The sequence below is a fragment of the Xenopus laevis genome, chromosome 2S (assembly GCF_017654675.1).
Source record: "Xenopus laevis strain J_2021 chromosome 2S, Xenopus_laevis_v10.1, whole genome shotgun sequence".
NCBI classification, from domain to species: domain Eukaryota; kingdom Metazoa; phylum Chordata; class Amphibia; order Anura; family Pipidae; genus Xenopus; species Xenopus laevis.
This window is the reverse complement of record NC_054374.1, coordinates 29,601,252-29,617,478: the sequence shown is the minus strand read 5'-3', so window position 1 is coordinate 29,617,478 and position 16,227 is coordinate 29,601,252. Positions and strand designations below refer to the sequence as shown.

The 16,227-nt window shown below is 42.1% G+C and overlaps 1 protein-coding gene across 1 annotated transcript in view; it reads left to right on the top strand.

Moving 5' to 3' along the window:
- The first annotated feature begins 1,272 nt into the window (after positions 1–1,272).
- Positions 1,273–16,227, top strand: part of LOC108708878 (ubiquitin-associated and SH3 domain-containing protein A) — a 28,760-nt gene continuing 13,805 nt past the window's right edge. Inside the window, exons 1-2 of the mRNA XM_041583540.1 lie at positions 1,273–3,051; positions 13,349–13,402. Of these exons, the coding sequence (XP_041439474.1) occupies positions 2,846–3,051; positions 13,349–13,402 (260 nt within the window). The 5' untranslated portion in view covers positions 1,273–2,845. The remainder of the gene's footprint in view (positions 3,052–13,348; positions 13,403–16,227) is intronic.

The following is a 16,227-nucleotide window of genomic DNA, read 5'->3' as shown; positions in this document are numbered from 1 at the left end:
TATGTACAGTATAATGGGGGAATTGTAAACAGACAGTAGGCCACATGACCTGCCCACGCAACATGAGAGGAAAGGTACAACCAGCACCTCCAACCCAAAACCCTCTGGCCAGTAGTAGAGCAGCTAATCTTCAATTGCTGGACAGGTACTTTTTGTTTGGAAGGGCATAACAACATTCTAAATATTGTCTCAAGATTAGAGTTGTGTCTCCCCTCTGCTCCATGCACCTCCCCCCCCATGTCTTTATATTTAGGGTGCTGGATTTATTTGTCACCCTCAGGGCAAATAAGACATGAATTGCATGGGGCAGATTTATTGAAATTTATTGATCGGAAAGCCGGCATCTGCCTGCTTTGGCTCCGCGCATGGCAAAAGGTCCAATTTCTAAAGGCCAATTAAAGGAGTAATATTTGCTTGAGACCTAATGACCTGAAACCATCCACACACCACTGCTTACCCACTATTCTGTGATTTACCCATGGAAGCGCAACCTGCTGCAGGACTTTAACACACTGCATATAAGATTGTGCAGATAAACATAATTACCCCTATAATCAGGGTGGCTTCAAATGGCTTTTTTAAAACTGGTTCCAAGGGGGCAAATTTACTAAAGGGCGAAGTGACGTCACGCTGGCTAAAATTCGCCAGCGTGATGTCATTTCGGTACTTCGTCGATTTACTAACGGTTGCTGGCGTAACTTCACTAGCGAAGGAGATAGACTCTAGCTGTGCTATGCTCCCTAACGCCTGGTAAATTTGCGCTTTGGCGAATGGACGTAACTACACAAATTCACTAAGATGTGGATTTTACTGAACGTTACCTCTTGCACCAGACTTGCCTTTGCCACCTCAGACCAGGCGAAGTGCAATAAAGTAGATAGGACTTTCTAAAAAAAATTGTTGAAAATTTTTCTAAGTCTCAAAAAACGCTGGCGTCTATTCCTTTTTTCAGGGTGATAGGCTGCAAAAGAGTGTAACTTTTTTTGGGGTAACCTGCTTCCCCCCTACATTTCCTAACATATGGCACATAAACTATACACTGGGCTCATGTGTAGGGCAATATAACAACTTTATTTTATTAAGGTTTCCAGGACTTGTGTAATGTATTTTCTGCAACATATACGGCCATTGTACTTTGACTTCCCGCCGTATGCAAATTAGCCAACGCTAGTGAAACTTTTGCTTTGCTTGGCGCAGTAACGCTAGCGCAACTTCGCCAGCGATCGATGGATTTTTTTCTGGATTTTAGTGAATTAGCGTTGTCCTGGCAAATCTACACCTGGCGAAGTGTTGTGATGTGAGCGAAGCTGTCGTTGCGAATTTTCAGAGGTTAGTAAATTTGCCGCAAGGAGCCAAACTGGGACTCCAGGGGTTAGAGAGAAGGCTGGAAGGACCACTGAGGCCTGAGAACCTATTTAACATCAGGGCATTTGGTCAGGGGTGCAGCAGTAGGTCAGGCACCTTCGGCCGAAATAAGGACAGTAACTATTTTATATGGATCCACCAGACGATTTCTATAGAGTGGATTTTCCCTCTGTCAACAACTGCCTGTCCTACCCCTGCCCCCAAAATAACTTACCCATAACCTGATCTGCTACCCCCACTACCTAATGCAACCCCCAGCTATGTTCTGCTCCTACAACCTGCCCTCCACCATAAAACCACAAGTGAGCACCTTGGAATTGGTAAAACACACCTGAAGTGACATCACCTGGGGTTAACGGAAAGTTGAAAGTGAGGCAAAGAAGTTTATTTAAGACACCTGTGACCCACACCTAAAGCTGGATCCACAGTTCCTCCCAAACACCCACAAGCAATTGCAGGGCAGATGAAACCAGTACTTACTGGGGATCAATAAGCATATGTTCCTCTGGTCCCACAGAACCAGCACCGGCCAAGCAGTTACTGTTCAATGGATAATGTCAATATTTCCACTGCTGTCTGCTTGTGTAATGCACAGAGCTGATCAGGCACAATGGGAGAGCTGGGCTTAATTATCATGTAATTGCTATTACTGAGACCTGGAGCAATAGAACTGCTGGGGACAGCATCCACGGGAACAGCATCAAAGACCCTGCACTACAGAGCTAACAATCTGAGTGGGTAACTTACAGACATAAATAGGAGGATGATAAGGACTGCCATTCATAATGCTAATTTATTCTAAAGCTATAGCACCCCCACAGTGCATTACAGAGGGCTAGCACAAATTAGCGTTTATTGATGCACTCCCCTGCGAACAGTTTTAATGCGTTCAACTGCAGGGGAGCGCAGCAATAGATGCATTCTATTCATTGGAATGGACCTGTCATCACACAGGCGCATGTAAGGGCCAAAAGCAGGTGGAAGGCAACTTGCTCAAGGGGATCCATCACAGTTCCATGTACAGAGAGACATCTCAGCAGCTATTGGACAAGTTCAGGAGGGAGAAAGAACCAGCACTACAGGGGGGGAATGAGTTCCATCATTGTGTATCTCTGAGTGACCTTTCCTCCAGAATTCAGACCACTGAAATACCTGAACATAGTAGGAGCCCCCCATGACACTGAAGTCAAAACACAAGCATGTCCTTTGTATCCCCACCTCCATTATTTATACCCCATTTTCTGCAAGAACAGACATTATACCCACAGTGTTTGTAGGTTAGGGTTAAGAAGCCCCAATCCAACATTGAGGAGACCCCACAGGGTAGTTCTTCACAAACCTCCTCTGGGCATTCGTACAGGTTTGTGTGGCCCCCTGCTTGGCTGTGTCTCTCAAGATGTTCTATGAACCCTTCACTGCGAACCTTGGGAATTAATGAGCAAGTGATGGGTCTCTTGTGATAGTGAGTAATCTCTTGCACATGCAAGGTGTCTGTACCAAGCACGAGAGTTTGCAGGATGCTATTTCCTCCCTGGTTACAACGAAGATCTCAAACAGGATGTCAGGGTCAGGCAGCAACATGGCTCATGCCGTCTCTCCTCACTATGCTAAGATCTCCCCTAGAGCTCAGAGCAGCTCCACTCTACTGGATCCTCTGCTGTCCATGAGCTTCCCAGAGCATCAAGTGTGAGTACTCATCCTGTCCCTGAGTGGGGCTCTCCGCTTCAGCTATAAACATTAGCAAATGTCTCACTTGACTGAGAAATTAACCAAATCCCAGCCAGTTGCTAACTAGCACAGAGATGGGTGTGGGTGCTCTGTACCCATTTTTAGGTGAGTGTAGGCAGAATTTCATTGTAATGGGACCTGTAAGCAAATCAGGGGTTTCATTAACCTAGAAATGCATTGTCTTGTCTCCCCATAAAGCCGTTACTATGGTGCAAGACATGGGACAGATTTCACCTTTACGTTAACTTTTACTATATAATAGAATGGCCAATTGTAAGCACTTTTCATTGGTCTTAATTTTTTCTTTTGTTTTAATAGTTTTTCAATTATTTGCCTTCTTCCTATGACTTTTTTCTTATTTTCAAATGGAGGTCACTGACCCAACAACCAAAAAAAGTATTGCTCTGTGCAGCTACAACTAACTGTTATTGTTACTTTTTATTACTTATCTTTCTATTTAGGTACACCCTTATTCATATTCCAGTGTCTCATTTAGACTACCACCTAGTCACTAATGTAATTTGGACCCTAGCAACTGAATAGCTGCTAAAATTCCAACCTAGAGAACTGCTTAGCATAAAGTGAAATAATTAAGGAAATGAAGACCAATTGCAAATTGTCTCAGAATACCACACTCTACAGAATAATAAAAGTTACTTTAATGGTGAAAAACCCATTTAAGGCAGCGCACATACTGCCATACTGCCATACCAGGGTGAGGATCTGGGCCGGTTGGACCCACTGGGTTTTTTCCCGATATCCTGCCGGCCCAGTCCGACCATGAATAGACCCTAGCTATATGACTGCCTTTGACCAAAGATCCCATATGGTCTGGGGGCATCTGCCACCTGGCCCAGGGGGCTTTGCTTTCTTTAGTTTTTGCCAAAGGTTTAAAGACAAGCTGTCTGAATGAAAAGAAACAATAATGAAATGCATTAGGAGTCTCTCTGATAGAACCAGTATTTCTGCTCTTTCTGTTCTATAGTACAAGTCTATGTAAACTCAGACAGGCATCCTAGACAGGTTTGGGGTGATATCAGAAGCTTAACCCTAACCTAACCCTAAAGCCACAAAAAGTTATATATTTATTTGTTTTCTTCCTTGAGGGAGTTGGCTTTCATGGGCAGCAACAAGCCTTGGAAGGAATTTACTAGAGGGGAGATAAAAGGTCAGAAACAAACCATAAGAAGCCTATGGAGGAATCTACTAGAGGGGAGGGACAAGGTCAGAGGCAAACCATGAGAAGCCTATGGAGGAATCTTCCATAGGGGAGGGACAAGGTCAGATCCAGACAATGAGAAGACTAAACAAGAAGCTTCTAGAAGGGAAGAATAAGGTCAAACCATATTAAAAACACTATGGAGGAGTTTCTAGAGGGGAGGAATAAAGTCAAATTCAGACCAAAATATGCCTTTTGCGGAATCTACTAGAGGGAAGAAATAGGGTCAGATTTAGAGATGAATATTGGAGAGGGGAGGAATAAGGTCAGAGTCAAACCATGAGAAGCCTATGGGAGAGTCTACTAGAGGGAAAGGATACGGTAAGAGTCAAGCCATGAGAAGCCTATGGAAGAATCTTCTGGAGGAGAGGAATAAGATCAGATTAAGACTATGAGAAGCCTTTGGAGGAATCTTCTAGAGGGGAGGAATAAGGTCAGATTCACACAGTGAAAAGCTTTTGGCATAGTCTACTAGAGGGAAGGGATACAGTTAGATTCAGACCCAGAGACCTGTGAAGAACAAGAAAAAGCTCAGAGGAAAATGGAGAACCAAGGGAGAAAGATAGAGAGAGATATACACTAAGAAAGAGGACACTAAGAAAGTATTAAATCTTTCACCTAAACGTTTGTCTTTAGTGATGAGTTGGGGTTTGTCTTTTCTCCTAATAGGAATTTTGACATCTTTGAAACAATGTGGGCCCTGGGCTCCCCAGTCCAACCCTGCTTGATAGGATAGAACGAGCTGCATGAAGATGATACAATAGTGATTAAAAATGTAGATAAGGGAGGATTCGTAGTTGTGCTAGATTTAAATACTTATAAAGATGAAGCTTTGAGACAGCGGAGTGATTTGGAGTCATACTTACCACTAAATAAGGACCCTACTAAAGATTTCCTTGGTGAACTGGTGGCATTGGTTGATGTAGCATTAGAAAAAGGCCTGGTTAATGATCTAGAAAAACATTTCTTTTATACCTAAGCTTCCTATTATTTCTACTTTTTATCATTTGCCCAAGGTACATAAAGAACAGAGACCACCTATAGGGAGACCCATTACATCTGGTATAGGTTCACTTAATGAACATCTGTCTGAATGGGTGGATGCCCATTTACAGCCTCTGTATTAAGATTTAACAAATATGTGAGAGATACTGCAGATGTACTTTTGAAACTCAGAGACATCAATTGGCAAAAGGAGTGCAGTTGGGCCACACTAGATGTGATCTTACTGTACTCCTCAATATCACATCAAAAAGGTGTGGAAGCAATTGGTTATCATCTTAACAAATATAGTGATTATTCAGAGGAACTTAAAGATTTCCTTCTTCTGGCTATAGGGTATCCGCTGGAACATAATTATTTCATATTCAATACACAATTCTACCTGCAGAGATGTGGGACAACAATGGGAGCTAAATTTACTTCCTCCTTCGCAAACCTATACATGGGTTGTTGGGAGGAAACCCACATCTCTGCAGGATGGAAAAAGCACTTAAAAATATATATCCGCTGCATAGACAATTTGTTGTGAATCTGGGAAGATAGCAATAAAGAATTTAATGAATTTGTGCAAACAATTAATGCCAATACCTTGAATCTACGATTCATGGATAATTTCTCACAAACAGAGATTGAATTTCTGGATGTGAAACTATTCTCTAAAGAGAATACAGTTAATTCCACTATTTATCGGAAAACATGTAGTGGAAACACCTTGCTACATGCCCACTCATGCCATCCTAAGAACCTGATAGGTGGGATACCAGTGGGCCAGTTCCTCAGGCTGAGGAGGAACTGTTTTACTGTGGGAGAATTCCATAACTTGGCAGAAGACATGAGTAACCGGTTTAGGAAGAGAGGATATGATAAAACTAACAGCATAATGGCCTTCCATAAAGCAGCTAATATGGATAGGCAGGGCCGGATTTCCTTGTAGGCCGCACCCCTAATCACCCATGGGTCGCACGGTCCTAGCGACTGCCACTTACTGACTCCAAGCTTCTTCCTCTTCATGGGAATCCAGCGGGCCATTTTGCCAGAGGGAGGCACTCTATAAAGCTATAGTGCCGCTGGACTCCTTCCATCCCCCTGCCCACAGTGCTCCACCACCATCATTCGGTGACTCACTTTCTCACGAATTGAAGAGGGGGCGTGGCTAAGAAGCCATGGGTAGGAGGAGTTGGCTTCCTCTTCTCAGTAAGGACTGGCAGAGTTCAGCTTGTCCAGCATTTGAGAAGTGGGTGTGGACAAATGTCTACTTCCGTTTCCTTGGAGTAGGCGTGGCTAGACTGTCAATGACAGGAAAAAAGGTGTGGCTAAGAAGTTCTGGAACTGGACATAGCTAAGTTGCACCAGAGTAGTTCTATACAGTGCACTTCCCATGTAGGTTAGTGGGGGGCAGAGTAGTAGGCTGAGGTACAGGTATATACCAATGTCTTATGTACATTGTAAAATGTTTGGCCCGCTGCCAAAGAAAGCAGCATCATTTAACGAAAGATAGGCGTGATATGAACTGGATGTGTGCGAGAGTATAAGGAGGGCTTTTAGCTGTGTGGACAGTGGTTACTTTAAAGGGGACCCGTCACCCAAACAAAATTATTCCAAATCCTATTTTATCATGTTAGTCAAGCAAAATGAACTTTAATTACACTGTATAAATTATTTGAATATTGTTTCCATCAGTCTGGGAACTCATAATTATAGCAACCAGGAAGGAGCCATTTTGTGGACACTGTTATTAAGACAAGCCTTGTATCATCTCACAATCTTGTTTGTGCACCAGGGGACAGGGACCGAATGTCCATCCCCATGCACTGGTTACACAATTAAATTGTTAAGAGAGCTGGGGGAATGTAGGGAGAGTAGTGACATCTAGGAAGTGCTGAATGGAAAGTGAAAGTAATTGTTTGCCCCACCTCTATGCCTAGGCATAGAGGTGGGGTAGGCAATATTTGATTGACAGCTGATATTTTTAAATGAGTTTACAACAGCTATGAATGCTTTAATAAAAAAAAGAAATTGGATTTCATGTTTAATTTAAAAAGGACTTTTATTATACAGATTTTTATGTCTGGGTGACGGGTCAACTTTAAGTAGGACTTGTGGAGTGGGCGGGGATATCTTTGGCCGCTCTCTGCGTATGGGTGTGATTAAAGCTGTGGGAAACAATATGTGAGCGTGGTTTGATGGAGTCGATAATAACAAAATACACAATTTAATGATAAGGTATCTTTTATTACGAGATACAGCAGACAATATAAAAAAATAGGTTATGTAGTCAAAAAACATCTCTCTATTTAATATACAGATGAGGATTCTTTGGAACAATGAACCAAGGGGTGAGGAGTGTGGCTAGGTGAGCCCATACCTTGGGAGATCTATTATCCCCTAGTTTATTTAGTAAGAAAAACATACAAAGGAAGGGAGTGTGGGAGTAGTCAATGCATTACGTGTAAATTTCTTCAAGTTTCTCAGGAATTCAAATCTACAGTTACAAATAAAATACACAATATTAAACAATTTGTAAATTGCAACACAGGAGTACCGGAGTAATCTATCTATTACTTGTAGAAAGTGTAATAAGCAGTATGTGCTAAAAGAACAAATTAGGAAACATATAAATCAGATTAGCAACATTAAGTATTGCAATAAAACCAATATCACCAGACACTTTATGGAATATAATAATAGGAATCTTTAAATTAGGTATGAATTTTACATTTGACTGTGACTTGCTTTGTGTAGTTGTATTCATATAGTTTGTAATACAGTAGATAGAACCTCCATTTTACATTTTTCAAGGGAACAGAATAAAATCATGTAAAATCAGGGAAAATGTAAAATCAGGGAAATGTATCATGCATAAATACTGTATATAGGTGGGACCACAAAAGCACAATGTAAAGTGAGGGGAAACTTAAAATCAGGGGATGTAAAATTGAGGTCTCACTGTATTTAAAATGAATTGTGAACATTTACCCTGTTCTTAAATTGTTTTAACTTTACCCCAGAACATGGATTTTTTTTGTAATATCTAATAGGCTAAGTGCTTTCAGCTGAGTGGACTAGTCTGGAATACATTGATGAGCTATTTCTGCAACAATAGTCCTGCTCAAACATAATTGATTTTAAAAGATGGGTGGGTTCATTTGAAAAAAAAAACCAAAAGAAAAAAAAAATTATATATATATATATATATATATATATATATATATATATATATATATATATAATACACCAAAGCCATGAATATCCTGTAAATTATATCCTTATAAACGGTGAGTAGTGATGTCATTAGTTATAAACGGTGAGTAGTGATGTCATTTCTGTCACATGACTCACTAAATTTTGTGTATTATAATAAATAAAGTACCCCCAGTTGTAAAATATGAGGATATTAGAAGTTACCTCGTAGTTCCATGACCTGTATAAAAACACTCGGCCTTCGGCCTCGTGTTTTTATATGGTCATGAAACTCCTCGGTAACTAATAATATCCTTATATTTTACAAGAGGGGGTACTTTATTCACTAGATATATATATATCTCCAAATAGCAAAGAAACCACACACCAGGTCTTTTAAAGTGGAAAAATCAAACTATATTTATTTCGATGTTTCTGCTCCTAACTCAAGCCGTCCTCAGGAAGTGATAACAACACAAACAACACACAAATTTAAAGCATAAGATGGCGCCAAAATCAAATCATGACGTCATCATCAGGAAGTGCAATTTCATTGGTGATAATTTTTGCAAGGTGAAAGGCCCAGCAGTGAATGAGTGTATACCCTTAGGGACAAATTCACTAAAAGACCTCACTAGCGTAGCACATTTTCGTTAGTTCGCCGATTCACTAACGGACACTGGCTTAAATTCTCTAGTGTTACTTTGCACCCTTACACCTGGCGATTTTTGCGCAACAGACATAACTACGCAAATTCACTGACGCGCGCATTTTTCAGAACGCTAGCTTTTACGCCAGACTTCCTTCACCAAGTCAGACCAGGCGAAGTGCAATAGAGTAGATAGGGATTGCTTAAAAAAAAAAGTTAAAAATTTTTCTAAGTCCCAAAAAACGCTGGCGTTTTTTCTTTTTTTATGGGTGATAGGCTGAAAAAGATTGAAAAATTTTTTGGGGCTACCCTCCTTCTCCCCTACATTTCCGAACTCATGGCACCTTAAGTATACAGTGGGCACATGTGTAGGGCAAAAAAAAAATTTTATTTGCTGTTTTGAAGGTTTCCCAGTGATGTTGTGATGCTACATATACCTCTATTGTAACTTCAATTTGGCGCCATATGCAAATTAAGCTTGGCGAATTAACGCTAGTGCAACTTCGCAACCTTACGCTTCCCATGAGCGCAACTTCGGATTTTAGTGAATTTGCGTAGCGCCGGCGAAAATACGCCTGGCGAAGTGCGGCGAAGCGGATGCTGACGCAACTACGAATCTTAGTGAATTTGCCCCTTAGTGCCTAATCAAAACCCATGACAGATTCAAAAGCAGTGTTAAATTCTCGCGGGCATAGTTATTTTGTGATAAGTGTCAAAAGAAGGTATCTCATACGTGCCCCTGTGACCTGGGTATTATCTTCTTGACATTGTGTACTTAAAAACATTACATAGCGCATTTAGCATGAGCATAGCTCTTTACCCCTCCGGTAAATTTCAAGTCCATCCTGGTATTGTATTGCCTTTTTTGCGGAACATGTACCAATGATCTGTGCCCGAGAACCCCACTTTATTCCAATTCCATTTGTCAGCGCCTACCCACCGCAAGACAGCACCGGTCTCGTTGTAACGTCATGTTGCCCTGTGCGAATCGTGCCATTGGTGTACGAACTTCAGTCACCCAAACTACTCAGCATATCTTGGCTCACTTAGCCCCTGCTTGTACCGCTGTGCCGAAACCTCTAGACTCATTCCTATTCACTGGACTGATCAGTGCGCAGCACTGGATACCCACAGGCGCCTGTACTCCACGTATTTCAGTCCATCCATAGTATACATATATTGCAGGTCTAGATTTAGTTTATAAAAAAACAATCACGGTATATCTATTGGAGTAGTTTTACTAATGACTACTCCAATAGATATACTGTGATTGATTTTTTCATTGAACAGTGCAATAGACGACTGGCCTCAGAATTTGATGTTTATCTACAAACAAAAGGTTTTATTCACCGGTGTAAGAAAAGAATAAGACACCAACAAGCTCTGTCTGGACACTTTATTGTTACTTAATCGAGACTGCTTTGATTACGGATTAAGTTTACCACCATTGTGTTACTTTGTAGTTACATGCATTCATAAGGATATATTATTGATACTAAATGGCTATTATTCGATACCCAGTATTCATGATAATTATGGGCGATGTACAGTATGTACAATCATGGGTAGCGATTGAAGGTCGGCCTGAAGCGGTTACACGTGCCTCCGAGCAGGAGTAATAAAACCCAAGATTGACCTGTGGCGATACACTTGTCAGACTGAACAATACCCTAGTATGGCTTTGTGATTTGATGAGTTAGCCCTATGGTCACATCTAAACTAAATCTAGGCCTGAAATATATGTATCCTATGGATGGACTGAAATACGTGGAGTACAGGTGGGTATCCTGTGCTGCGCGCTGATCAATCTGGTGAATAGGAATGAGTCTGGAGGTTTCGGCACAGGGGCGTAACTACTCCCCAGCAGGCCCTGGTATATAATGAGCACCTAGGCCCCCCTGTTGGGCCCTCCCCCCTATGAATTGAGTGCGCTGTAAAATCTCCCCCTGCCCAACCACCCACAATATCCATTATCGTGGCTCTGGTGGGCCCCAAGAGGGGTGCGGGCCCAGGTGCCATCGCACCGCCTGCACCCCTGGTAGTTACGCCACTGTTTCGGCACACCGGTACAAGCAGGGGCCAAGAGAGCCACGGTATGCTGAGTAGTTTGTGTGATGGAGGTTTGTACACCAATGGCACGATGCGCACAGCGCAACATGACATTACAACGAGACCGGTGCTGGCTTGCGGTGGGTAGGCGATGACAAATGGAAGCAGAATGAAGTGAGGTTCTCCGGCACAGATTGTTGGTACGTGTTCTGCAAAAAAGGCAATACAATACCAGGATGGACTTGACATTTACCGGAGGGGTAAAGAGCTATGCTCAAGCTAAATGCGCTATGTAATGTTTTTAAGTACACAATGTCAAGAAGATAATACCCAGGTCACAGGGGCACGTATGAGATACCTTCTTTTGACACATATCACAAAAAAACTATGCCCGGGAGAATTTAGCACTGCTTTTGAATCTGTCACGGGTTTTGATTAGGCACTAAGGGTATACAATCAATCACTGCTGGGCCTTTCACCTTGCAAAAATTATCACCAATGAAATTGCACTTCCTGATGATTTGATTTTTCCACTTTAAAAGACCTGGTGTGCGGTTTCTTTGCTATTTGGATGTATATTATATAACTTGCACCCAGGCGTTAGGTTCAGATTTGGAGTGCTCCAGGTTAATAGTGTTGACGCACTCCAGGACTTTATAATGCAGTTTGGAAAAGAAAATTTATCGTCAACGTTTCGGTCCCGTTCTGGGCCTTTCTCAATACAGCTGTAGCTTTTTTCTTAGGTTGGGATAATGTATAGGACATTAGAACACACACAATGCTGAGGAGGTAGGAACACTGTGTTACGCTATTGTAACATAATAATGGGATTGTTACCCTGATAAGTGGGGATATGATTAGAAATGGATTCGTTTAGTAACATTTATAACGAAATTTGTTTCCATTATATACACTATTAAAAATTGTTACTAGTTTATATAACAATGTTACGTGTTTTGATTTTAACCTTTGCTTATATTAAGCACTAATAGAAATAGTTTTTTAAATATAGCAATGGGATTTAAATAAATGTGGGTGCTTAGCATACTCTTATTGGTGATTGTTAATGACGCTGATTACGTAACTCTGTCACAGCTGTTGTTTCCCCCAGTTAGTAGTTAAAAGAGATGATTATTTTATATATATATATATATATATATATATATATATATATATATATATATATATATATATATATATATATGTGTGTGTGTGCGTCCCGTTTGGGATTGCCTATGATTAAGTGCTGGGTAGGCATGAAATGCGTTAGGCTCCATGTGGGGTCATTGTCATTGAAATATGATACAATAAATACTTTTTTTAAATTGCATGAATACAGAGAATTTTTTTTGAATTTAGACCGTGAGAATATTGTAGAAGAAAGGAATTAAGTCAGTCAAACAATTGGAAACCTCTGGAGTAATGTACTAGAGGGAAAGGATAAGGTCAGATCCAGACCATGAGAAACCTTTTGAGGAAGCTTCTAGAGGGGAAGAATAAGGTCAAACCATATTAAGAAGACTATGGAAGAGTTTTCTAGAGGAGTGAGATAAGGTCAGATTCTAACCATGAGATGTCTACAGAGGGAATTTTCTCACAGGTATTGTAGTTTATCTAGATGGGAGGGACAAGGTCAATTTTCGAGCACAAGATGTTTATGGAGTAAAGATGGCCATAGACTCAAAGATCCGCTCGTTTGGCGACATCGCCAAACGAGCGGATCTTTCCCCGATATGCCACTAACGGCATGGCTATATCGGGGGTAATTCGAACGTTCGGCCGTATGGCCGAACGATCGAATTACGATTCGCCAAGGGGCTCCGATGGGTCGGTCGGGTAAAAATCCAACCTTCCCGATCGATATCGTGGCCAGATATCGATCGGGAAGACCCGTCGGAAGCCCCCATACACGGGCAGATAAGCTGTCAAATCGGTCCAAACGACCGATATCGGCAGCTTTATCAGCTTTTTTATGGCCACCTTTACTGTAGTTTATATTGAAAGATTGCCAATTTGATTGAAGTACTTTGGCAAATAACGAGGACATTTAACATAAATGCCAGTCATATAACCTCACATTCTATCCTACAAACATATAATGTAGCATGTTGTGTGCAAGACAACTTTGTTCTTATACTTTGTGTTGGGATCCACAGGCAGAAAGCTCTGGCAGCAACAGGATGGAACTCTGTGGAATTGGCAGCCAAGTGGTAAGTGAGCTGATGATAGGGTTTACTTTATACATAAAGCACTGACATTTTTCTGGGTCTGGTCTTGTTGAGTCACTGGGAATATTAGAAACCTTAAAGGAATACTCTCATGGGGAAAAAATAGTTTTTTCAAAATGAATCAGTTAATAGTGGATAGATGGATTTCTGCACTGAAATCCATTTCTCAAAAGAGCAAACATGTTTTTTTTTTATTCAATTTTGAAATCTGACATGGGGCTAGACATATTGTCAATTTCCCAGCTGCCCCAAGTCATGTGACTTGTGCTCTGATAAACTTCAATCACTCTTTACTGCTGTACTGCAAGTTAGAATGATATCAACCCCTCCCTCCCCCCCCCCCAGCAGCCGAACAAAAGAACAATCGGAAGTAGGGATGTAGCGAACGTCGGAAAAAAAGTTCGCGAACATATTCGCGAACTTGCGCAAAAACGCGAGCGGTTCGCGAACGGTTCGCGAACCCCATAGACTTCAATGGGAAGGCGAACTTTAACATCTAGAAAAGACATTTCTGGCCAGAAAAATGATTTTAAAGTTGTTTAAAGGGTGCAACGACCTGGACAGTGGCATGCCAGAGGGGGATCAAGGGCAAAAATGTATCTGAAAAATCTGCCTGTGTGTGCTTGGAAGAGATAGTGTAGGGGGAGAGCTGTTAGTGATTTCAGGGACAGATGATAGTAAGTTTGCTGGCTAGTAATCTGCTTGATACTGCTCTGTATTGGAGGGACAGAAGTCTGCAGGGATTTGAGGGACATTTTAGCTTAGGTAGCTTTGCTGGCTAGTAATCTACTGTTCTCTTTAAACAACTGCCATACGTTGACCTTGTAGGCATTGTTTGCCCAGTTTTTTTGGACGCAGCCACTGAAGCACAGTTGCCAGAAAAAATATGCCATATAAATGCTGAAAATAGTCATTTTTTGCCATACGTTGACCTTGTAGGCATTGTTTGCCCAGTTTTTTTGGTCGCAGCCACTGAAGCACAGTTGCCAGAAAAAAATATGCCATATAAATGCTGAAAATAGTCATTTTTTGCCATATACGTTGAGTCAACGTATGGCAAAAAATGACTATTTTCAGCATTTATATGGCATATTTTTTCTGGCCTCTGTGCTTCAGTGGCTGCGGCCAAAAAAACTGGGCAAACAATGCCTACAAGGTCAACGTCGTTGACCTTGTAGGCATTGTTTGCCCAGTTTTTTTGGCCGCAGCCACTGAAGCACAGAGGCCAGAAAAAATATGCCATATAAATGCTGAAAATAGTCATTTTTTTGGTCGCAGCCACTGAAGCACAGTTGCCAGAAAAATTATGCCATATAAATGCTGAAAATATGCATTTTTTTGGTTGCAGCCACTGAAGCACAGAGGCCAGAAAAATTATGCCATATAAATGCTGAAAATATAAATTTTTTTGGTTGCAGCCACTGAAGCACAGAGGCCAGAAAAATTATGCCATATAAATGCTGAAAATATGCATTTTTTTGGTTGCAGCCACTGAAGCACAGAGGCCAGAAAAATTATGCCATATAAATGCAGAAAATATGCATTTTTTTTGGACGCAGCCACTGAAGCACAGTTGCCAGAAAAAATATGCCATATAAATGCTGAAAATAGTCATTTTTTGCCATACGTTGACCTTGTAGACATTGTTTGCCCAGTTTTTTTGGTTGCAGCCACTGAAGCACAGAGGCCAGAAAAAATTAAACCAGTAGGGTTTGCACCCTAGTTTGTAACGGTGGCGGAGGGAGGAGGAGGACGCTAAAGGACAGCTGTGTGTGGAGTCATGAGGCTTGAAGAGAAGGACAGCTGCATAGAAGTCAGAACAAGTCTTCCGGCGTGCAGTAACCCTCCGAGATCCACCCCTCATTCATTTTAATAAAGGTCAGGTAATCGACACTTTTGTGACCTAGGCGAGTTCTCTTCTCAGTTACAATCCCTCCTGCTGCACTGAAGGTCCTTTCTGAGAGCACACTTGAGGCTGGGCAAGACAAGAGGTTCATGGCAAATTGTGACAGCTCTGGCCACAGATCAAGCCTGCGCACCCAGTAGTCCAGGGGTTCATCGCTCCTCAGAGTGTCGATATCTGCAGTTAATGCCAGGTAGTCCGCTACCTGCCGGTCGAGGCGTTCTTTGAGGGTGGATCCAGAAGGGTTGTGGCGCTGCCTTGGACAGAAAAACATTTGCATGTCTGACGTTACAGACTGGCCAAAGGGCTTTGTCCTTGCAGGTGTGCTCGTGGCAGGATTACTGGCACCTCTGCCCCTGGAATGTTGATGAGTTCCTGAAGTGACATCACCCTTAAAAGCATTGTACAACATGTTTTGCAGGCTGGTTTGTAAATGCCGCATCTTTTCGGACTTGTGGTATGTTGGTAACATTTCTGACACTTTATGCTTGTACCGAGGGTCTAGTAGCGTTGCGACCCAGTACAGGTCCTTCTCCTTAAGCCTCTTGATACGGGGGTCCTTCAACAGGCATGACAGCATGAAAGACCCCATTCTCACAAGGTTGGATGCAGAGCTATCCATCTCCGCTTCCTCATTATCAAGGACTGCATCATCCACGGTCTCCTCCCCCCAGCCACGTACAAGACCAGGGGTCCCCAAAAGGTCACCACTAGCCCCCTGGGAAGCCTGCTCCTGTTGGTCCTCCTCCTCCTCCTCCACAAAGCCACCTTCCTCCTCTGACTCCACTTCTGGCACCTCTCCCTGCGTTGCAGCAGGTGCCTGGGTTCGTTCTGGTGATTCCGACCAGAAATCGTGCGCTTCCAGCTCCTCGTCACGCTGGTCTACAGCCTCATCTGTCACTCG